The sequence below is a fragment of the Procambarus clarkii genome, chromosome 70 (genome assembly GCF_040958095.1).
Source record: "Procambarus clarkii isolate CNS0578487 chromosome 70, FALCON_Pclarkii_2.0, whole genome shotgun sequence".
Lineage (NCBI taxonomy): Eukaryota > Metazoa > Arthropoda > Malacostraca > Decapoda > Cambaridae > Procambarus > Procambarus clarkii.
In genome coordinates, this window is record NC_091219.1 from 19,399,902 (window position 1) to 19,422,431 (window position 22,530).

The 22,530-nt window shown below is 49.3% G+C and overlaps 1 protein-coding gene across 1 annotated transcript in view; it reads left to right on the forward strand.

Moving 5' to 3' along the window:
- The window catches only part of LOC123775263 (uncharacterized), a 153,805-nt gene that overhangs the window by 12,858 nt on the left and 118,417 nt on the right, over positions 1-22,530 (forward strand). The window contains exons 2-3 of the mRNA XM_069311519.1: positions 18,395-18,728; positions 22,343-22,441. Of these exons, the coding sequence (XP_069167620.1) occupies positions 18,395-18,728; positions 22,343-22,441 (433 nt within the window). The remainder of the gene's footprint in view (positions 1-18,394; positions 18,729-22,342; positions 22,442-22,530) is intronic.

Consider the following 22,530-nt stretch of genomic DNA (forward strand, 5'->3'; position numbering starts at 1 on the left):
ACACCACAGACGATGGTGCTGACACCACAGACGATGGTGCTGACACCACAGACGATGGTGCTGACACCACAGACGATGGTGCTGACACCACAGACGATGGTGCTGACACCACAGACGATGGTGCTGACGACACCACAGACGATGGTGCTGACACCACAGACGACGGTGTTGACACCACAGACGAGGGTGCTGACACCACAGACGATGGTGCTGACACCACAGACGATGGTGCTGACACCACAGACGATGGTGCTGACGACACCACAGACGACGGTGCTGACACCACAGAGGATGGTGCTGACGACACCACAGACGACGGTGCTGACACCACAGACGATGGTGCTGACACCACAGACGATGGTGCTGACGACACCACAGACGACGGTGCTGACACCACGGACGATGGTGCTGACACCACAGACGAGGGTGCTGACGACACCACAGACGATGGTGCTGACACCACAGACGAGGGTGCTGACGGCACCACAGACGATGGTGCTGACGACACCACAGACGATGGTGCTGACGACACCACAGACGATGGTGCTGACGACACCACAGACGAGGGTGCTGACACCACAGACGAGGGTGCTGACGACACCTCACCTGACGACACCACAGACGATGGTGCTGACGACACCTCACCTGACGACACCACAGACGATGGTGCTGACGACACCACAGACGAGGGTGCTGACGACACCTCACCTGACGACACCACAGACGATGGTGCTGACGACACCACAGACGATGGTGCTGACGACACCACAGACGATGGTGCTGACGACACCACAGACGATGGTGCTGACGACACCACAGACGAGGCTGCTGACGACACCACAGACGATGGTCCTGACGACACCACAGACGAGGGTGCTGCTGACACCACAGACGATGGTGCTGACGACACCACAGACGAGGGTGCTGCTGACACCACAGACGATGGTGCTGACGACACCACAGACGATGGTGCTGACACCACAGACGAGGGTGCTGACACCACAGACGATGGTGCTGACGACACCACAGACGATGGTGCTGACACCACAGACGATGGTGCTGACACTACAGACGATGGTGCTGACGACACCACAGACGATGGTGCTGACGACACCACAGACGATGGTGCTGACGACACCACAAACGATGGTGCTGACGACACCACAGACGATGGTGCTGACACCACAGACGATGGTGCTGACACCACAGACGAGGGTGCTGACACCACAGACGATGGTGCTGACACCACAGACGAGGGTGCTGACACCACAGACGAGGGTGCTGACACCACAGACGATGGTGCTGACACCACAGACGAGGGTGCTGACGACACCACGGACGATGGTGCTGACACCACAGACGATGGTGCTGACACCACAGACGAGGGTGCTGACACCATAGACGATGGTGCTGATACCACAGACGATGGTGCTGACGACACCACGGACGATGGTGCTGACACCACAGACGATGGTGCTGACGACACCACAGACGATGGTGCTGACACCACAGACGATGGTGCTGACACCACAGACGATGGTGCTGACACCACAGACGAGGGTGCTGACACCACAGACGAGGGTGCTGACACCACAGACGATGGTGCTGACACCACAGACGATGGTGCTGACACCACAGACGATGGTGCTGACGACACCACAGACGATGGTGCTGACACCACAGACGATGGTGCTGACACCACAGACGAGGGTGCTGACACCACAGACGAGGGTGCTGACACCACAGACGAGGGTGCTGACACCACACACGATGGTGCTGACGACACCACGGACGATGGTGCTGACACCACAGACGAGGGTGCTGACACCACAGACGAGGGTGCTGACGACACCACAGACGAGGGTGCTGACGACACCACAGACGAGGGTGCTGACACCACAGACGAGGGTGCTGACACCACAGACGAGGGTGCTGACACCACACACGATGGTGCTGACGACACCACGGACGATGGTGCTGACACCACAGACGAGGGTGCTGACACCACAGACGAGGGTGCTGACGACACCACAGACGAGGGTGCTGACGACACCACAGACGAGGGTGCTGACGACACCTCAGCTGTGGCGGTACTCGCTTGGTTTAATTAAGCAACACAGATGACATTTCAATCAGCTGACTTGACACCCGAATTGCCATGGCACTAGATTCCCGTGAAACTAGGGGGTGCCATGGCACTAGGGGCCATGGCACTAGAGACCATGACACTAGGGACCACGGCACTAGGGACCATGGCACTAAGGATCATGGCACTAGGGACCATGGCACAAGGGACCATGGCACTAGGGACCATGGCACTAAGGACCATGGCACAAGGGACCATGGTACTAGGGGCCATGACACGAGGGACCATGGCACTAGGGACCATGACACTAGAGACCATGACACGAGAGACCATGACACTAGAGACCATGACACTAGGGGCCATGACACTAGGGGCCATGGCACTAGGGACCATGACACTAGGGACCATGACACTAGGGACCATGACACTAGGGACCATGGCACTAGGGGCCATGGCACTAGGGACCATGGCACTAGGGGGGGCCATGGCACTAGGGACCATGGCACTAGGGACCATGACACGAGGGACCATGGCACTAGGGACCATGGCACTAGGGACCATGACACGAGAGACCATGACACTAGGGACCATGGCACTAGAGGCCATGACACTAGAGACCATAGCACTAGGGACCATGGCACGAGAGACCATGGCACAAGGGACCATGACACTAGGGGCCATGACACTAGGGGCCATGACACTAGGGGCCATGGCACTAGGGACCATGACACTAGGGACCATGACACTAGGGACCATGGCACTAGGGGGGCCATGACACTAGGGACCATGGCACTAGGGACCATGGCACTAGGGACCATGACACGAGGGACCATGGCACTAGGGACCATGGCACTAGGGACCATGACACGAGAGACCATGACACTAGGGACCATGGCACTAGAGGCCATGACACTAGAGACCATAGCACTAGGGACCATGGCACGAGAGACCATGGCACTAGGGACCATGGCAATAGGGGCCATGGCACGAGGGACCATGGCACTAGGGGGGCCATGGCACGAGAGACCACGGCACTAGGGACCATGACACTAGGGACCATGGCACTAGGGACCATGACACTAGGGGCCATGGCACGAGAGACCATGGCACTAGGGACCATGAAACGAGGGACCATGGCACTAGGGACCATGGCACTAGGGACCATGACACGAGGGACCATGGCACAAGGGGCCATGGCACTAGGGGCCATGGCACTAGGGACCATGGCACTAGGGGGGCCATGGCCCTGGACTGACGTGATGATAATTCGCGACGATGACAGGTACATCTCCACAACGTGCTGCTTCCGTATTCACGACACCATTATTGTGCAGGTAACAGCTTCTAATGGATCTCTTTGGTGTGGTGTAAGGGCCAGGAGGGGAGGAGGGGGAGGGGGTGTAATTGTTATGTGGGAGAGGATGGGAAGGGGCGGGGGGGGGGCAGGTGGAGATTAGGACAAGGAAGACAGATGAAGGAGGAGAATAGGGGGGGGAGGGATGAAGAGGGGAGAGGGGGGGAGATTGGAGGGAAAAGAGGAGATAGGAGAGATTGAGAGCGGAGAGGAGAGAAGGAATAGAGATGGGATAGAGGAGAAATGGAGAAGGAGTGGGTAGGGGGGGTGGAAGATAAGAAAGCAGGCGAAGAAAGATAGAATAGAAAGGTCGTATAAGGGGTCAAGGTGAACAGAGAAGATAGGAGCGGTGAAAGGAGGAGGAAGAGAAGTGAGAGAGAGGGGGGAGAGGGACGGGGGAGAGGGAGGGGGGAGAGGGAGGGGGGAGAGGGAGGGGGGAGAGGGAGGGGGAGAGGGAGAGAGAGAGGGGGAGGGAGAGGACAGAGAGAGCAGAAGCCACTAAATCTTTCACGCAACACAAGGCGGCTCCCATCTTGAGTATGCACCGCTCTCCCAGAGGGCCCTCACCCCCCACCACACGTCCCCTGGTCCCCACACGTCTGAGAACACCGTCTCAGATGACCCGGCTCCTGTCTCGACCCGTCCTCGATACCCGGGTCACGACACCAGTGATTCATATGTATATATATATATATACATGTCTCATTGAATATGACAGCATATTCTGTATTTACTATCTTCTGATTTAGGGCTTTTGTCCCTCTAACTACTTTTCTAGCATCAGGGCTTAGCCGAAAGAGGAGTTCTAGAAAACTCAGGTTCGTTATTTTAAGGTGAAGAAAAGAGTGAATTACTATAAAATGTATTACACCTATTTATACAATTTGCACAACGTTTCGAACCTCCATGGTTCATTCTCAAGTGAAAATAAATTACAGAACTCGTTAAATTTATACCAGTACGGGGTCAGGTGATAAAACAAATAGAATAAAGGAAAAGGCAAGGGGGATAAATAGGGGATAAATGGGGGATAAATAGGGGACGAAACACATACAAAGATTAATCAAGTGTAATAGGCCTGTTATGTTGAACAGTGTCTTCTGTGTTGGCATCGTTATGTTCTGGTCTTGTCCTTACTCTCATGGTGGGTAGAGTAAATAGTTCCGTGATTTGGGTGTTCATGGTAGGTCGCTCTATTCTTATGTGAATTGCCTCAAGAATTTGTAAATCGTCTTACATCTTGGGTTTTGTCTATTATACAGGTATTTTTGTTCAACATTTCTCTTGTTAGGGTGATGTCATGGGCTTGTCTCATGTGATTCCTGGTGGCACCTGATTGAAGATGACAGGTCAAACGCCTCGTCAGCTTGGTCGACGTCATACCTATGTACTTAGATTGAAGGTTACATCCTTCGTGGGGGCAAGTGTACATGTATACAACGCTTGACTGCTGTAGAGGGTTCTCCGTCGGCTTCAACCTGTTTTTAATAAGGAGGTCGGTAGTCTTCTTGGTTTTATAGAATATGATCAGGTCTATGTTTTGGTTAGGAATAATGCTTTTTACTCCTTTACGGATTATTTCCTTCATTATTCTTTCTTCTTTTTTTATGTTCACTATGCAAAATTGATTTATAATATAATTTTATTGGAGGTGTTGTGGTTTCTGTTCTTGGTTCAGGATTGTACCATTGGTCCAGGTGTCGTCTTATAGCGGCGTTTATTTCCGTGTTGCTATATCCACTGTTCACCAAATAAAGAATTATTCTTTCAAACTCTCTACTCACATTGCTCCATTCAGAGCAGTGGGTAAGCGCTCGACGAATATAAGTATTGAGAACACTGGCTTTGTATCTTTGGGGGCACTCACTCCTACCGTTCAGGCATAATCCTATGTTGGTAGGTTAAGTATATACGTTGGTGCTTAAAGAGGTTCCTGTTTTTGTTATTAGTCCAAAAATGGCAGACTGTTATTTTCACTATTTTCATGTGTAAACCGGAGTTCTGACTCTGTCTCTAGATGGCTTTTTAGATCAATTAGTTCATCTGAGGCTTTTACTATGACGAATATGTCGTCTACATAATGGCAGTATACAGTTGGTTTTTGTCTACTACTGAAGTTTTTGTCTACTGTCTACTACTACTCTTATACACCAGCGTATATACAAAACCTACCAACATAGGATTATGCCTGAACGGTAGAAGTGAGGGCCACCAAAGATACAAAGCCAGTGTTCTCAATGCTGAGAACACGGTCGACGTAAGCGTTGACAACACATAATCTTCTCTCACAAGCAGACACTCACCAAAGAAACATTAACAATCAACAGCCAATTAATGCACAACTATATTCTACCCACTTCAAGACTCCGCACCAATATAGAAGCATCAAGAAATATGGGCCAATAGGCCCTCTGCAGTTACTTCCATTCTTCCCTTTAACTTACAAAATATTATACCCATTGTTTCGTGTTCTGTCTTGTGTTGAAAGTTTGTTTTCACCTCATCCAAAACTGTTGTAACATATCACCTCACCCAAATGCAGGTATAAAATCGAAGATGTTTAAACTCTGTTCAGTTATAGTTGTGTGTGTGTGTAAACTAAAGTCTTTGAAAATGTAATAAGTTATTACGAAACGCGTTCAAGCGTCGCGTCAGACTAGAAATAAAAATGAATTTTGGAGAATTGATTTTTCAATTACCATCGACAGTAAAAAGAAACATAAGAAATATTGAGAAAATTCGTGTTAGAATTATTAATCTTACCTTTTTTACCATATATATATATATATATATATATATATATATATATATATATATATATATATATATATATATATATATATATACACATGACAACATTTCCAAATCAGAAGATGGCAACCACAACTCAAGGCGCTCAGCCATTACCATCCTGTGATATTCTCAAGAAAATTCTTCCATCATCACTTTTGCAACACGTGCTCTCAACAGGCAGAGATGCGTGGAATCAAGTCAATGGACCACACGCAGGCTGAGGCACGCCGTCGACAGCCCCGCATACATAAGCAACTGTAATTACATCATAGTTCACAGTGAGCCTCAACAACAGGGGGGGGGGGAGGGGCCTCAACAACAGGGGGGGGGAGGGGCCTCAACAACAGAGGGGGGGGAGGGGCCTCAACAACAGAGGGGGGGAGGGGCCTCAACAACAGGGGGGGGAGGGAGGGGGGGTCAGGTACAGACGCAGTGGTCAGCGATGTGTCCGGATGTCTTCACTATAACATTTCAAAACCCTATTTAGATCGTCTTGAAGTGATAGTGAAGCTTTTTCCGTCTTTATTTCCCTCCTGATTTTTGTATCATCGGCAAATTTGCAAATATTGCTGTTCAAACCTGAATGTAAATCATTTCTATATATTATGAATAACAGAGGACCCAGGACAGAGCCTTGAGGCACTCCACTTATACACATTTTCCCACTCTGATTTAACCCCATTTATACTTACTCTCTGTTTCCTTTGGTGCAGCCATGTTCTAATCCAATTTAATATACCACCCACCCCCCAGTACCATTACCCTCTATCTTTTTAATCAGTGCTTTGAAGCGCTTTGGCAACGTTTCCCTTCACCCTATTCCGCTGTTCACCAGCAGTAGGTACCTAAATCAGGACTTAATCCAAGCAATCTACACAGCCTTTGTAGCACCAATACTGGACTATGCAGCACCGGCCTGGAATCCGCATCTTGTAAAGCATTAAATAAAAATGTTAAAAGTGTGACAGTATTAATGACAGAACTAAGATGGATAACATAGGAGATATGATTACATCATACAAGATACTGAGGGAAATAAACAAGGTTGACAAGGGCAGTTTCTGTAAATTGAGAGAAACTGGCACAAGGGTACATAGGTGGAAGTGGAAACGCAAATGAGTCGAAGAGATGTAAGGAAATTCTCGTCTGGGTTGTCAACAAATGGAATACACTTTGAGAAGTTGTGGAAGCCAGTTCCATCCACAACTTCAAGGTCAGATTCGACAAAGAATTCGATCATCAGAAGGTTATCTTGAGATGATTTCGGGGCTTTTTAGTGTCCCCGCGGCCCGGTCCTCGACCAGGCCTCCACCCTCAGGAAGCAGCCCGTGACAGCTGACTAACACCCAGGTACCTAATTTACTGCTAGGTAACAGGGGCATAGGGTGAAAGAAACTGCCCAAGAGTTAAACTATAACGCAACAGGTAAAACAAGGCTAGCAGGCCTTGTACAAGGAGCTTGACTTGAGAATGAGATTGAGTTGACTCAATCGACTTGAGAATGGTCCAGGACGGACCGATACGTCGTCGTCCCTTCACCTTCTAGTGTGTGGTTTGGTCAACTGTGACTCATCGCCTATAGGTCAGCAATAGGTTGTCAGTAATAGGGAAGGACGCGGCTAGGCGCGTGCTGGTGCTGAGCACGAGGCTGCTGAGTGGGGCTAGCGACTCAGCTGAGTGGGGCTAGCGACTCAGCTGAGTGGGGCTAGCGACTCAGCTGAGTGGGGCTAGCGACTCAGCTGAGTGGGGCTAGCGACTCAGCTGGCGCGGGCCTCTCCCCCGCATAATTGGTCCTCTCTATATTTAGCGTCAACCCAAAGCAACCATGCAGGCCCCGCCCTATCATGGCCGCTAAAACCGCCGACAATTTCTGTTAAAGGAGGCAGTCATCTATCACTCTTGGATACGGTGTGGCTGAGGAATACCCTGCCAGCGATCTGAAGCAAAAGAGACAAAACTGGAACTCGGCACCACGATAAACGTTTGACCCCCCGCCGCAGAAACCTGATGACAGACAAAAGAACATCGATTACGTGTTCAGTAGAGGAGGAGTGAACGGATCTGAGCAGGTTCTGATAGTCGTCTATCATTCTTCAATTGATCATCACCGATATTTATTAAAACCAATAATTCTGGCGTGACAGGACTGATTCATAGAAAACGAGTTAAGCAGAAACCATATACTGTATATATATATATTTGAAACCAACGATCTATAATACAAAAAAGTTATAACTGTCTTGTTTTATAGATCTTTAAATATTCCTCGTTTTAGGGGAAAGGTTCACTGGCCAGTTTACAAGTAGTCTACTATTGGACCTATATTATATCCGTTCAGCCCATCACAAATATCTAGATAAATATCGAGGAGTGTGATCAGGGCGACGGGCCGGCCAGTAGTCACTTTACCCTGAGAACGGCCTCTATATTATGTATATTATTATTGGTATAGTTTGGTACTTCATTGTTCCCCATTTGAGCAATACTGGAGTTCAATCTTTTATCAATAACCTTTGAGAAGCACAGTGTCACGTTCAGGTCACGTTCAGAAGGTCACGTTAAGTAGGCCACGTCCAGAAAGCCACGTCCAGAAGGCCACGTTCAGAAGACCACGTCCAGAAAGCCACGTCCAGAAGGCCACGTTCAGAAGGCCACGTCCAGAAAGCCACGTCCAGAAAGCCACGTCCAGAAGGCCACGTCCAGAAGCATATACACAGCTAAACAAATCAATGAAAAAAAAAGCCGTAGTGTCGCTTACTGTGTGATGCTCGGCTTTGGGGCTCGTCCCGTCCACTCTCTCACCCGCTTATTATATTCCTTATTCACCAAGTGCATTTTCTCTCTCCTCTCTCTCTCTTCCTTGCTTCTTCTCCATGTGTGCGGGTAACTCGGACCTCCTCCCTAGCTCTGCAAGTGGGTAGGTTGATGACCAACCCTTTTTAAGACGTTTAAATAGACATTTTTTTTTTTAAAGACTTTTTAAGGTTTCAATTTTTAACACTATTCATAGCCCAGTTGATAGAGCTTGGGGGGGGGGGGGGGGGTCTTTATACGCATGGGGTTCGGGGTTCGAGTCTCCAAGAGCACAGGTGAATGGAAGGTTGATGAATGTTTCACGTCTGTCTTCTTTTAGACACAAAGAAGGGGAAGGAAATATATATATTCTCTTATTCTGTCTGTGTCTGTCTGTCCATCTCTCTCTCTCTCTGTCTCTCCCACTCAAGAACATTTCCACGGCTATTTCACGAAGAAACCCCAGTTTCTTACCTTAATTCAATGCTTCGCAACCCTCGTGTTAGGAGGTACTTTTCTGGCAGTCCTGCTGCTGCAGTGGCTCAGTAGGTCACGTTCAGTTAGTCACGTTCAGTAGGTCACGTTCAGTTAGTCACGTTCAGTAGGTCACGTTCAGAAGGCAACGTTCAGAGGGCCACGTTCAGAAGGCCACGTTTAGAAGGCCACGTTCAGAGGGCCACGTACAGAAGGCCACGTTCAAAAGGTGACGTTCAGAAGGTCACGTTCAGTAGGTCACGTTCAGTAGGCCACGTTCAGAAGGCCACGTTCAGAGGGCCACGTTTAGAAGGCCACGTTCAAAAGGTGACGTTCAGAAGGTCACGTTCAGAAGGTCACGTTCAGTAGGTCACGTTCAGTAGGTCACGTTCAGAAGGCCACGTTCAGAGGGCCACGTACAGAAGGCCACGTTCAAAAGGTGACGTTCAGAAGGTCACGTTCAGTAGGTCACGTTCAGTAGGTCACGTTCAGAAGGTCACGTTCAGAAGGCAACGTTCAGAGGGCCACGTTCAGAAGGTCACGTTCGGAAGGTCACGTTCAGAAGGTCACGTTCAGAAGGTCACGTTCAGAAGGCCACGTACAGAAGGCCACGTTCAAAAGGCCACGTTCAGTAGGCCACGTTCAGAAGGCCACGTTCAGAAGGTCACGTTCAGTAGGTCACGTTCAGTAGGTCACGTTTAGTAGGTCACGTTCAGAAGGCCACGTTCAGAAGGCCACGTTCAGTAGGTCACGTTCAGAGGCATACACACACCAAAACAAACCAACCTCGTTGAATATGGAAATCGCGACCCACTGAACATTCGTTAATAACAATTTAACCACATCTATTTAATAGCGTGTCCATTCATGCCGTCGTATTGATTTCAATTTATAAACAAAAAAGCTCTCGAAAGTATTAAATTTGTGGTTTTTATTAAAATTAATGAATCGCCTAATTTAGTGAGCACTCAAAGTGTCCACTTCCGAATTCATTTCGTGTCTAGAGAGAGAGAGAGCAGGATGGAGCCGTGACTTTGCAGTCTCCGTGGTGTAGTGGTAAGACACTCTCCTGGCGTTCCGCGAGCGCTATGTCATGGGTTCGTATCCTGGCCGGGGAGGATTTACTGGGCGCAATTCCTTAACTGTAGCCTCTGTTTAACGCAACAGTAAAATGTGAACTTGGCTGAAAAAACGATTCTTCGCGGCAGGGGATCGTATTCCAGGGACCTGCCCGAAACGCTACGCGTACCTAACCTAACCTAACCTAACTTAACCTAACCTAACCTAACCTAATTTAACCTAACCGGTTCTGCCACTAATAGTATCGAATTTTACCGTAATACATAATGCTCTAGAGACTCTATTGTTCACTTGTGGGTTTAACGTAAGTCCTCTTTTATACGCTCGATCTATTAACCCAAGAAGTGTGTACTTTCGAGGACAAGGCCACAGCAGCCGAGGACAAGGTCCCAACAGTCGAGGACAAGGTCCCAACAGCCGAGGACAAGGTCCCAACAGCCGAGGACGAGGCCACACAGCTGAGGACAAGGTCCCAACAGTCGAGGACAAGGTCCCAACAGCCGAGGACAAGGTCCCAACAGCCGAGGACAAGGCCACAGCAGCCGAGGACAAGGTCCCAACAGTCGAGGACAAGGTCCCAACAGCCGAGGACAAGGTCCCAACAGCCGAGGACGAGGCCACAACAGCTGAGGACAAGGTCCCAACAGTCGAGGACAAGGTCCCAACAGCCGAGGACAAGGCCACAGCAGCCGAGGACAAGGTCCCAACAGTCGAGGACAAGGTCCCAACAGCCGAGGACAAGGTCCCAACAGCCGAGGACAAGGTCCCAACTGCCGAGGACAAGGTCCCAACAGCCGAGGACGAGGCCACAACAGCTGAGGACAAGGTCCCAACAGTCGAGGACAAGGTCCCAACAGCCGAGGACAAGGTTCCAACAGTCGAGGACAAGGTCCCAACAGCCGAGGACAAGGTCCCAACAGCCGAGGACAAGGCCCCAACAGCCGAGGACAAGGCCCCAACAGTCGAGGACAAGGTCCCAACAGTCGAGGACAAGGTCCCAACAGCCGAGGACAAGGTCCCAACAGTCGAGGACAAGGTCCCAACAGCCGAGGACAAGGTCCCAACAGTCGAGGACAAGGTCCCAACAGCCGAGGACAAGGTTCCAACAGTCGAGGACAAGGTCCCAACAGCCGAGGACAAGGTCCCAACAGCCGAGGACAAGGCCACAGCAGCCGAGGACAAGGTTCCAACAGTCGAGGACAAGGTCCCAACAGCCGAGGACAAGGTCCCAACAGCCGAGGACGAGGCCACAACAGCCGAGGACAAGGTCCCAACAGCCGAGGACAAGGCCCCAACAGCCGAGGACAAGGCCCCAACAGCCGAGGACAAGGCCCCAACAGCCGAGGACGAGGCCACAACAGCCGAGGACAAGGCCCCAACAGCCGAGGACAAGGCCCCAACAGCCGAGGACAAGGCCCCAACAGCCGAGGACAAGGCCACAACAGCCGAGGACGAGGCCACAACAGCCGAGGACGAGGCCACAACAGCCGAGGACAAGGCCACAACAGCCGAGGACAAGGCCACAACAGCCGAGGACAAGGCCACAACAGCCGAGGACAAGGCCACAACAGCCGAGGACAAGGCCACAACAGCCGAGGACAAGGCCACAACAGCCGAGGACAAGGCCACAACAGCCGAGGACAAGGCCACAACAGCCGAGGACAAGGCCACAACAGCCGAGGACAAGGTTCCAACAGTCGAGGACAAGGCCACAGCAGCCGAGGACAAGGTTCCAACAGTCGAGGACGAGGCCACAACAGCCGAGGACAAGGCCACAACAGCCGAGGACAAGGCCACAACAGCCGAGGACAAGGCCACAACAGTCGAGGACAAGGCCACAACAGCCGAGGACAAGGCCACAACAGCCGGGGACGAGGCCACAACAGCCGAGGACAAGGCCACAACAGCCGAGGACGAGGCCACAACAGCCGAGGACAAGGCCACAACAGCCGAGGACAAGGCCACAACAGTCGAGGACAAGGCCACAACAGCCGAGGACAAGGCCACAACAGTCGAGGACAAGGCCACAACAGCCGAGGACAAGGCCACAACAGTCGAGGACAAGGCCACAACAGTCGAGGACAAGGCCACAACAGCCGAGGACAAGGCCACAACAGTCGAGGACAAGGCCACAACAGCCGAGGACAAGGCCACAACAGTCGAGGACAAGGCCACAACAGTCGAGGACAAGGCCACAACAGCCGAGGACAAGGCCACAACAGCCGAGGACAAGGCCACAACAGTCGAGGACAAGGCCACAACAGCCGAGGACAAGGCCACAACAGTCGAGGACAAGGCCACAACAGCCGAGGACAAGGCCACAACAGTCGAGGACAAGGCCACAACAGTCGAGGACAAGGCCACAACAGCCGAGGACAAGGCCACAACAGTCGAGGACAAGGCCACAGCAGCCGAGGACAAGGTTCCAACAGTCGAGGACGAGGCCACAACAGCCGAGGACAAGGTCCCAACAGTCGAGGACAAGGTCCCAATAGCCGAGGACAAGGTCCCAACAGCCGAGGACAAGGTCCCAACAGCCGAGGACAAGGTCCCAACAGCCGAGGACAAGGTCCCAACAGCCAAGGACAAGGTCCCAACAGCCGAGGACGAGGCCACAACAGCCGAGGACAAGGCCCCAACAGCCGAGGACAAGGCCCCAAACGCCGAGGACAAGGCCACAACAGCCGAGGACAAGGCCCCAACAGCCGAGGACAAGGTCCCAACAGCCAAGGACAAGGCCACAACAGCCGAGGACGAGGCCACAACAGCCGAGGACAAGGCCACAAACGCCGAGGACAAGGCCCCAACAGCCGAGGACAAGGCCACAAACGCCGAGGACAAGGCCCCAACAGCCGAGGACAAGGCCCCAAACGCCGAGGACAAGGCCACAACAGCCGAGGACAAGGCCCCAAACGCCGAGGACAAGGCCACAACAGCCGAGGACAAGGCCCCAACAGCCGAGGACGAGACCACAACAGCCGAGGACGAGACCACAACAGCCGAGGACAAGGCCACAACAGCCGAGGACAAGGCCCCAAACGCCGAGGACAAGGCCACAACAGCCGAGGACAAGGTCCCAACAGCCGAGGACGAGGCCACAACAGCCGAGGACGAGGCCACAACAGCCGAGGACAAGGTCCCAACAGCCGAGGACAAGGTCCCAACAGCCGAGGACAAGGTCCCAACAGCCGAGGACAAGGTCCCAACAGCCGAGGACGAGGCCACAACAGCCGAGGACAAGGTCCCAACAGCCGAGGACGAGGCCACAACAGCCGAGGACAAGGTCCCAACAGCCGAGGACGAGGCCACAACAGCCGAGGACAAGGTCCCAACAGCCGAGGACAACGTCCCACCAGCCGAGGACAAGGCCACAACAGCCGGGGACAACGTCCCACCAGCCGAGGACAAGGCCACAACAGCCGAGGACAAGGCCCCAACAGCCGAGGACGAGGTCCCAACAGCCGAGGACAAGGCCACAACAGCCGAGGACAAAGCCCCAACAGCCGAGGACGAGGCCACAACAGCCGAGGACGAGGCCACAACAGCCGAGGACAAGGCCACAACAGCCGAGGACAAGGCCACAACAGCCGAGGACAAAGCCCCAACAGCCGAGGACGAGGCCACAACAGCCGAGGACGAGGCCCCAACAGCCGAGGACAAGGCCCCAACAGTCGAGGACAAGGCCACAACAGCCGAAGACAAGGCCACACAACAGCCGGGGACAACGTGACAGTAGGTGGTCACCAACAGCCCGGCTAAGAACTGTCCCTAAACAAAAACGTGTAATACCGCACTGCAGCGCATGACAGCATGGCAGCATGACAGCATGACAGCATGACAGCATGACAGCATGACAGCATGGCAGCATGACAGCATGGCAGCATGACAGCATGGCAGCATGGCAGCATGGCAGCATGACAGCATGACAGCATGACAGCATGACAGCATGGCAGCACGTCAGCAGGACCGCCGCGCGGCACCAGATAACACCAGCTTTAATCAGCTCTCGCACAGGCACGCACACACACGTACAAGCACGCACACACACGTACAAGAACGCACACAGACGTACAAGAACGCACACAGACGTACAAGCACGCACACAGACGTACACGCACGCACACAGACGTCCAAACAGACGCTGGAGCAGGGCTGCAGGCACGCCGCATGCTCTGCCCCCCCTCACACCTCATCACTGATACTGAAAGATAATTCCTTGCACACGAGAGCCCACAGAAATATGAATAAGTTGTCTTGTACCATTTGTATTTTGTCATGCTTGTACAGTAAGACCCGGTAGGGGTAGGAGGGTAGGGGGAAGGGGTGTTCCAGGGGTGGGGAGGGAGCGATGAAGGGGAGGAGGGGAAGGGTTGGATTTGGGGGGAGGGGAGAGAATATTGATGGGTAGGGGAGAGTGAGGGGAGCTATATAGAGTGGATGTGGCGGACGAGGGAATGTTAGGGGGGGTAGGGGGAGTAGAGGGGACAGGGAAGAAGGGGAGGGAAGGGAGGGGAAGGGGGAGGGGATGGGCTATGCAGACTGGAAAGTTAATTGCATTCCATACCTTGCTTTTTTGCAATTAAGCTCAACGCAGGTATATATATATATATATATATATATATATATATATATATATATATATATATATATATATATATATATATATATATATATATATATGTCTATGTCTAATGTCTACACCTATAAGTACTCATCTAGACGTGCTTCCATAGTCGAGCTCCGATTCTTTAGCCTTAATGTAATGACTCGAGCTATTCACAGAGCTTGAAGTATACGCTTTTTAAATGGTATAGATTTTGCTTCGCCAGACTCGTGTGGGTGGCAGCCGAATTTAATTTATTCTGTGCTGAGATTACACCATAAAGAATAAATTACAGATATATTTTAAGTACAAATTGTTTAAATTACAGCCTATTAAATAATGACGAATCAGTGTGGTCCATAATTTCAGGAACACTTGGTAATTTTATATAAAAATAAAATATAAGATATATAATAATATTTGTTTTTCTGAATGGCAGGGCTCGAATTTTAATTTTAATTTTGACAGAAAACGTTATTATAAATATTACAGAAAAATTCACTTCATTAAATTATTATTGAAAACGGATCTATATTATAAGCAGCACAAAAAACGGATTTTTATTATGAACAGTAAAGAAAACGCATCTCTTTTGTTACACCCCCTCTAACCACACATGTGTCCTCACCCAACCCGCTCTCGCACAAGACAGCACATATAGGACTTATTGCTTATAGTCACTATTTCGCATATAAATAAGTACATATGTGACATATTCCAAACCATATTTTTTTTCCAAGGCACTAACTCTCACCACACAGGAGAGGACACAAGTATCCTCCTTATCTTCCATGATAACACGATCTGGTGGCAGCAAGAAGAGGATTTTTAGTTCTATCTTTAGAAACTTTTTATCGTTCATTCTCAAAGATGAAATATTAAAAATAAAATAGGTCAAAATTTGGTGTTTGAAATTGGCGTGTGAACAATAATTAATAATACTAATACACAGAGTTATCACACAAACGTGACTGCATCAATGACAAAATCCGTAGGAGCCGTGAAGAGGGTTCGAACCTATACGGTGGGTGTTCCCAATCAGACACACACACGCTTCTAGACCACAGCATAGTATAAGGCTTGCAGCCTGGAGTGCTACTGAACACAAGAGGGTTTTCTGAGGCTTTTCTACTAAATCCGGAACAGGATTATTTTAGCACAATGTTCAGTAGAAATCCTATTGCAGTTGCAATCCTTGTACCATGTCATGGTCTAGTCTTGATTAGACGTTGAGATGTAAGTCACGTCTTAATCACTCACTCAGACTTTGACAAATCACTCAGGAGAGTGCGAAAGACTTGGTGTAAATTCCTTACATAAATTTCATAAATACACGTGTGTTTTTATCCAATAATAATAATAATAATAATAATAATAATGTTTTTATCATCTATTCTTCGTAAAAGCTATGCAATTCAGAGGAGATTATCAATAATATTAAATAGAAAATATGAAAAGGGATAACTAAAGTAAATTTTCTCGGGATACATATGTACACACTGAGAGTTTACCCTAGTCGTGGACTATATACAGGACTAAGGTAAACTCACACGTCAGTAAGCTGTGGCCACAAAACCCCTTCATAGCTGGGAGCCGGTCGGCCGAGCGGACAGCACGCGGGATTTGTGATCCTGTGGTCCTGGGTTCGATCCCAGGCGCCGGCGAGAAACAATGGGCAGAGTTTCTTTCACCCTATGCCCCTGTTACCTAGCAGTAAAATAGGTACCTGGGTGTTAGTCAGCTGTCACGGGCTGCTTCCTGGGGGTGGATGCCTGGTCGAGGACCGGGCCGCGGGGACACTAAAAAAGCCCCGAAATCATCTCAAGATAACCTCAAGATAGATTAACAAGCTCAGCACCAAACTATTAAGACATTTAACAAGAAAATATTAACCCGCGATGAAAATTTCATTTGTGGCTTCCTCCTAATTCCTCAAAGAGAGCTGTAGAAGCCTCGTAGCGCTGGTTCGAGGAATACAAGCGGCAATTATCACGAAACCAGGAGGGCACTGAACCTTAATTATTAAGGCGATCACTTCCGCCTTGTTATTGAACGTAATATTGACTTCTCCTTGCATGGAGTTGTTGGCTTGGGGCTTAAGGGCGCCGGGTCTGTCTGGCTTGGGGCATAAGGGCGCCGGGTCTGTCTGGCTTGGGGCTTAAGGGCGCCGGGTCTGTCTGGCTTGGGGCTTAAGGTCAATTGTAGATAATGCAGTTCGGTTTTGGGCACTTTATTATACAGTGGACATAGATTCCATTGAACGTGCTCAGAAAAAATTGAAAAATGTAATCCCTGGAATTAGAAACCTCCCTTATATTAATCACAGCCATTAGAAACCTTCCATATATTAATCACAGCCATTAGAAACCTTCCTTATATTAATCACAGTCATTAGAAACCTTCCATATATTAATCACAGCCATTAGAAACCTCCCTTATATTAATCACAGCCATTAGAAACCTCCCTTATATTAATCACAGCCATTAGAAACCTCCCTTATATTAATCACAGCCATTAGAAACCTCCCTTATATTAATCACAGCCATTAGAAACCTCCCTTATATTAATCACATCTATTAGAAACCTCCCTTATATTAATCACAGCCATTAGAAATCTCCCTTATATTAATCACAGTCATTAGAAACCTCCCTTATATTAATCACAGCCATTAGAAACCTCCCTTATATTAATCACAGCCATTAGAAACCTCCCTTATATTAATCACAACCATTAGAAACCTCCCTTATATTATTTCCAGAAATTAGAATCATCTCTCAGGTTAATCCCAGGAATTAGAAATTTCCTTACGTTAATCTAAACAAATTAGAAACCTCACTTTAGTGAAAATAATAAAGCCTAATTATTATTCCCAAGAAATCACGCAAAATATAACACGAACCAGTGGACACAAGTTATGTAAGTTCAGAATGAGAATAGGTGTGAGATCGCTGGATTGTTTCAAGCGTAGGTTAAACATATTCATGCCTTAAGTTTGAATGGATATAAATAGGTAATTAGTATGGATCAATCGTCCTTTACAGTTAGCTTTATTCTTATGGTCTAAACAACAGTATCAATAATAGATAATGATAATAATAGATAATAAATGATAATGAAAATAATAAGTATTCATATTATAAATATAATAAAAAAAATCTATTTTTTTCTCCAAAATTTAACACCGTATCTTATCTCTCTCTTAACCACAGGTCTCGTGCCTCAGCCTCTGAGTGGCACTTGTACACTCCCTGGAGGCCCTTGGACCCCACCAGGAGGCCGTTGGACCCCACCAGGAGGCCGTTGGACCCCACCAGGAGGCCCTTGGACCCCACCTGGTGACACTTGGACCCCACCTGGTACCAAGATGTCTTCATCCTCCGTTGGGGTCATGTCCATGGGTGCCCTGGGGGCCCCTGGGGGCGGAGGGCCCCCTAAACTCACCATGGAGGGCGGAGGGAGGAGGGGAAGTGGAGGGAGCGATGGTGGGGCGGGCAGCAGGAGAAGCAGCTCCGGTAGCGATGGAGTGGCAGAGGTTGCTAGCAGGTGAGTAGGGGAGAGAGAGAGAGAGAGAGAGAGAGAGAGAGAGAGAGAGGGAGAGAGAGAGAGAGAGAGAGAGAGAGAGAGAGAGAGAGAGAGAGAGAGAGAGAGAGAGACAGAGAGAGAGGGAGAGAGAGAGACAGAGAGAGAGAGAGAGAGAGAGAGAGAGAGAGAGAGAGAGAGAGAGAGAGAGAGAGAGAGAGAGAGAGAGAGAGAGAGAGAGAGAGAGAGAGAGACAGAGAGAGAGAGAGAGGGAGAGAGAGAGAGAGACAGAGAGAGAGAGAGAGAGAGAGAGAGAGAGAGAGAGAGAGAGAGAGAGAGAGAGAGAGAGAGAGAGAGAGAGAGAGAGAGAGAGAGAGAGAGATTGTTGTTGTTTTAGATTCAGCTACTCGGAACATAAGTTCCAAGTAGCACGGGCTATGGTGAGCCCGTAGTGGACTAACCTGGCACAGGAGCGGGGCAAGTAGCACGGGCTATGGTGAGCCCGTAGTGGACTAACCTGGCACAGGAGCGGGGCAAGTAGCACGGGCTATGGTGAGCCCGTAGTGGACTTACCTGGCACAGGAGCGGGGCAAGTAGCACGGGCTATGGTGAGCCCGTAGTGGACTAACCTGGCACAGGAACGGGACAAGTAGCACGGGCTATGGTGAGCCCGTAGTGGACTAACCTGGCACAGGAACAGGGCAAGTAGCATGGGCTATGGTGAGCCCGTAGTGGACTAACCTGGCACAGGAACGGGGAAAGTAGCACGGGCTATGGTTAGCCTGGAGAGAGAGCTCTTATCACGACCGAAAGTTTGGGATAGGACTTGATTTTGGGATCGGACTTGATCTTGGGACAGTACTTTTCCTCTGATTATGACCAAGCACAGCGGGGTGGAACTTTGGCTTTACCTTACGCCGCTGGACTCGCCATCCTGTAACTAGACAATTCTAGTTTCGCAAACTAGTTCCTATTATATAAGCAAATCTATAATGCCATGCATAATAACCCTTGACTAAACTGCATAAATAACACTGCAAATAACGAGTCCTTATAGCTAATACGGGATGCTCCCAGACGCAGGTTCGAATCCTCGTCACTGCCCTTGTGGATTTGTTCCTTATAGCTAATATATTGTTTAATATATATTTTTCAATAAGGCCACATCGTAACACAATTCTATAGCCCCTCACCCCCCCAAAAAAAAATCAATTCTGCTCACAATTTCCTATAATTAGTTTCGACATCTCCTATAATTGGTTTTCGATACTGCTTCACTCACTGCGGCCTTCTTGAGGTGAAGACGCGATACCCTGAATTGGTCGGGAGGAGGAGGAGGCAGACGTGGTATGGGGTTCGAGGTAAGGTCGAGTGCTCTTCCTGGCTGGGGGAGGTACCCGGTGGTAATGATCGACGTGGTATCGCTCAGCGATCTCATTGGTCGATGGTTGGTGGGTTGGGAGGGAGGGGGGGGGTTGGTAATTCGGGGGGAGGTGATTGGCTGATGGTGGCGGTGACGTCTTATATTGTGATGACGTGGTTGGGGGGTGGGGGGGGGGGGGTTGGATGACGTGCATTCTCAGTAGGAAATTAGATTTCGGATCGTTTACTATACTTCTAACTTCTACATCCTTCCCTTTTCTTATTTAAGAATAGAAGACACAAACATGCAAGGAACACACGAAGATAAACTGTTTAACACGGGTGGGTCGCGAACAAGGGGACACAGGTGGAGACTGAGTACCCACATGAGCCACAGAGACGTTAGAAAGAACTTTTTTCAGTGTCAGAGTAGTTGACAAATGGAATGCATTAGGCAGTGATGTGGTGGAGGCTGACTCCATACACAGTTTCAAATGTAGATATGATAGAGCCCAATAGGCTCAAAAACCTGTACACCAGTTGATTAACAGTTAAGAGGTGGGACCAAAGAGCCGAAGCTCAACCCCAGCAAGCACAACTAGGTGAGTACCAGCCTATCCTCCTGAAATAATAATGCTTATAGTAAATAATTGGCCGAAAGTGCCACTGTGTAGTAATAGAGCTCCAATTCACCGCTTTGGGAAAAATTAATTTGATCCAGTCTGGAGAAAATTACGTTAAAAACAAAACTTGAATATTCTTAGGCTTAGGCCTGGGAGCCGGTCGGCCGAGCGGACAGCACGCTGGACTTGTGATCCTGTGGTCCTGGGTTCGATCCCAGGCGCCGGCGAGAAACAATGGGCAGAGTTTCTTTCACCCTATGCCCCTGTTACCTAGCAGTAAAATAGGTACCTGGGTGTTAGTCAGCTGTCACGGGCTGCTTCCTGGGGGTGGAGGCCTGGTCGAGGACCGGGCCGCGGGGTCACTAAAAAAAAAGCCCCGAAATCATCTCAAGATAACCTCAAGATAACCTCAAGATAGTATAGCACATATATATATGCTCTATTATGCCTCAATTAGCGTTTATTAGTCGTTACCTTGAGGTTACCTTGAGGTGCTTCCGGGGCTTAGCGTCCCCGCGGCCCGGTCGTCGACCAGGCCTCCTGGTTGCCGGACTGATCAACCAGGCTGTTGGACGCGGCTGCTCGCAGCCTGACGTACGAGTCACAGCCTGGTTGATCAGGTAAGTAGTAGTAGAGGTTAGGTTGGGGTAAATTAGCTCTGGTTGTCTTTTATTTATGTCGAGGTTCAAAAATTTTCCAGTTTGTAGACTCCATCACTACATATGGGTACTTGCCACCAAATAGTTAGTATAAGTATTCTCATTTTAAAAGGATAGACTAAATTGCAGTCTTACAATTTAGACTTGCTGGAGACTTGCAGTCTCCGTGGTGTAGTGGTAAGACACTCGCCTGGCGTTCCGCGAGCGCTATGTCATGGGTTCGTATCCTGGCCGGGGAGGATTTACTGGGCGCAATTCCTTAACTGTAGCCTCTGTTTAACGCAACAGTAAAATGTGTACTTGGATGAAAAAACGATTCTTCGCGGCGGGGATCGTATTCCAGGGACCATAGGATTAAGGACTTGCCCGAAACGCTACGCGTACTAGTGGCTCTACAAGAATGTAACAACTCTTGTATATATCTCAAAAAAAAAAAAAAAAAAAAAAAATTGGCCCCCTGGAGGTAATCACTTCAAAACTGCTATGTACTTAGTGCTGTTATCTACTCCTTGTCCATGGTTAGGTTAAGGCTACATTATGTTAACGTTAAGTCAAGGTTACTTTATGTTAAGGTTAGGTTAGGTTTGGTTATATTAATGCGGTGTATTATTCTCAAACATAAGAAATTCGAAAAGTATTTGAGTATACCCTTAGAATTTCGTGTACAGAAAACCAAATTCTTCAGACCGTTTCAAAAAAAACGTTTTAAGCATATACTTATTCAATTTTAAACCAACGATTTATAAGACAATAAAGTTATACCTTGAGAATAGACGTCCATCACAAATATCTAGATAAATATCCAGGTGTTTAACAGACAACAACAGAGACAGAGGTAGTGGAAATCATAGAGGTAATGGTAGAGAGCTAAGGTAATGGTAGAGAGCTAAGGTAATGGTAGAGAGCTAAGGTAATGGTAGAGAGCTAAGGTAATGGTAGAGAGCTAAGCAGGTGAATCGGAGAGGAACCAACGAGCCCCTTGTGTCTCCTACAGGAGCAATGTGTTCACCAGTAGCAGCTACGCCGCCAGCAGGGGCTACCGAAGGTCCTCTGGGGGCGACCACCACTTTGCACACCCTGTCGCACCACCTCGGTGAGTCCCTTGCCCCCTTTAGGTGAGTGTTCGGTTGTGTTCCGAATATTCTATATTCTATAAAACTTTGACTTCATTCTATACCCTTT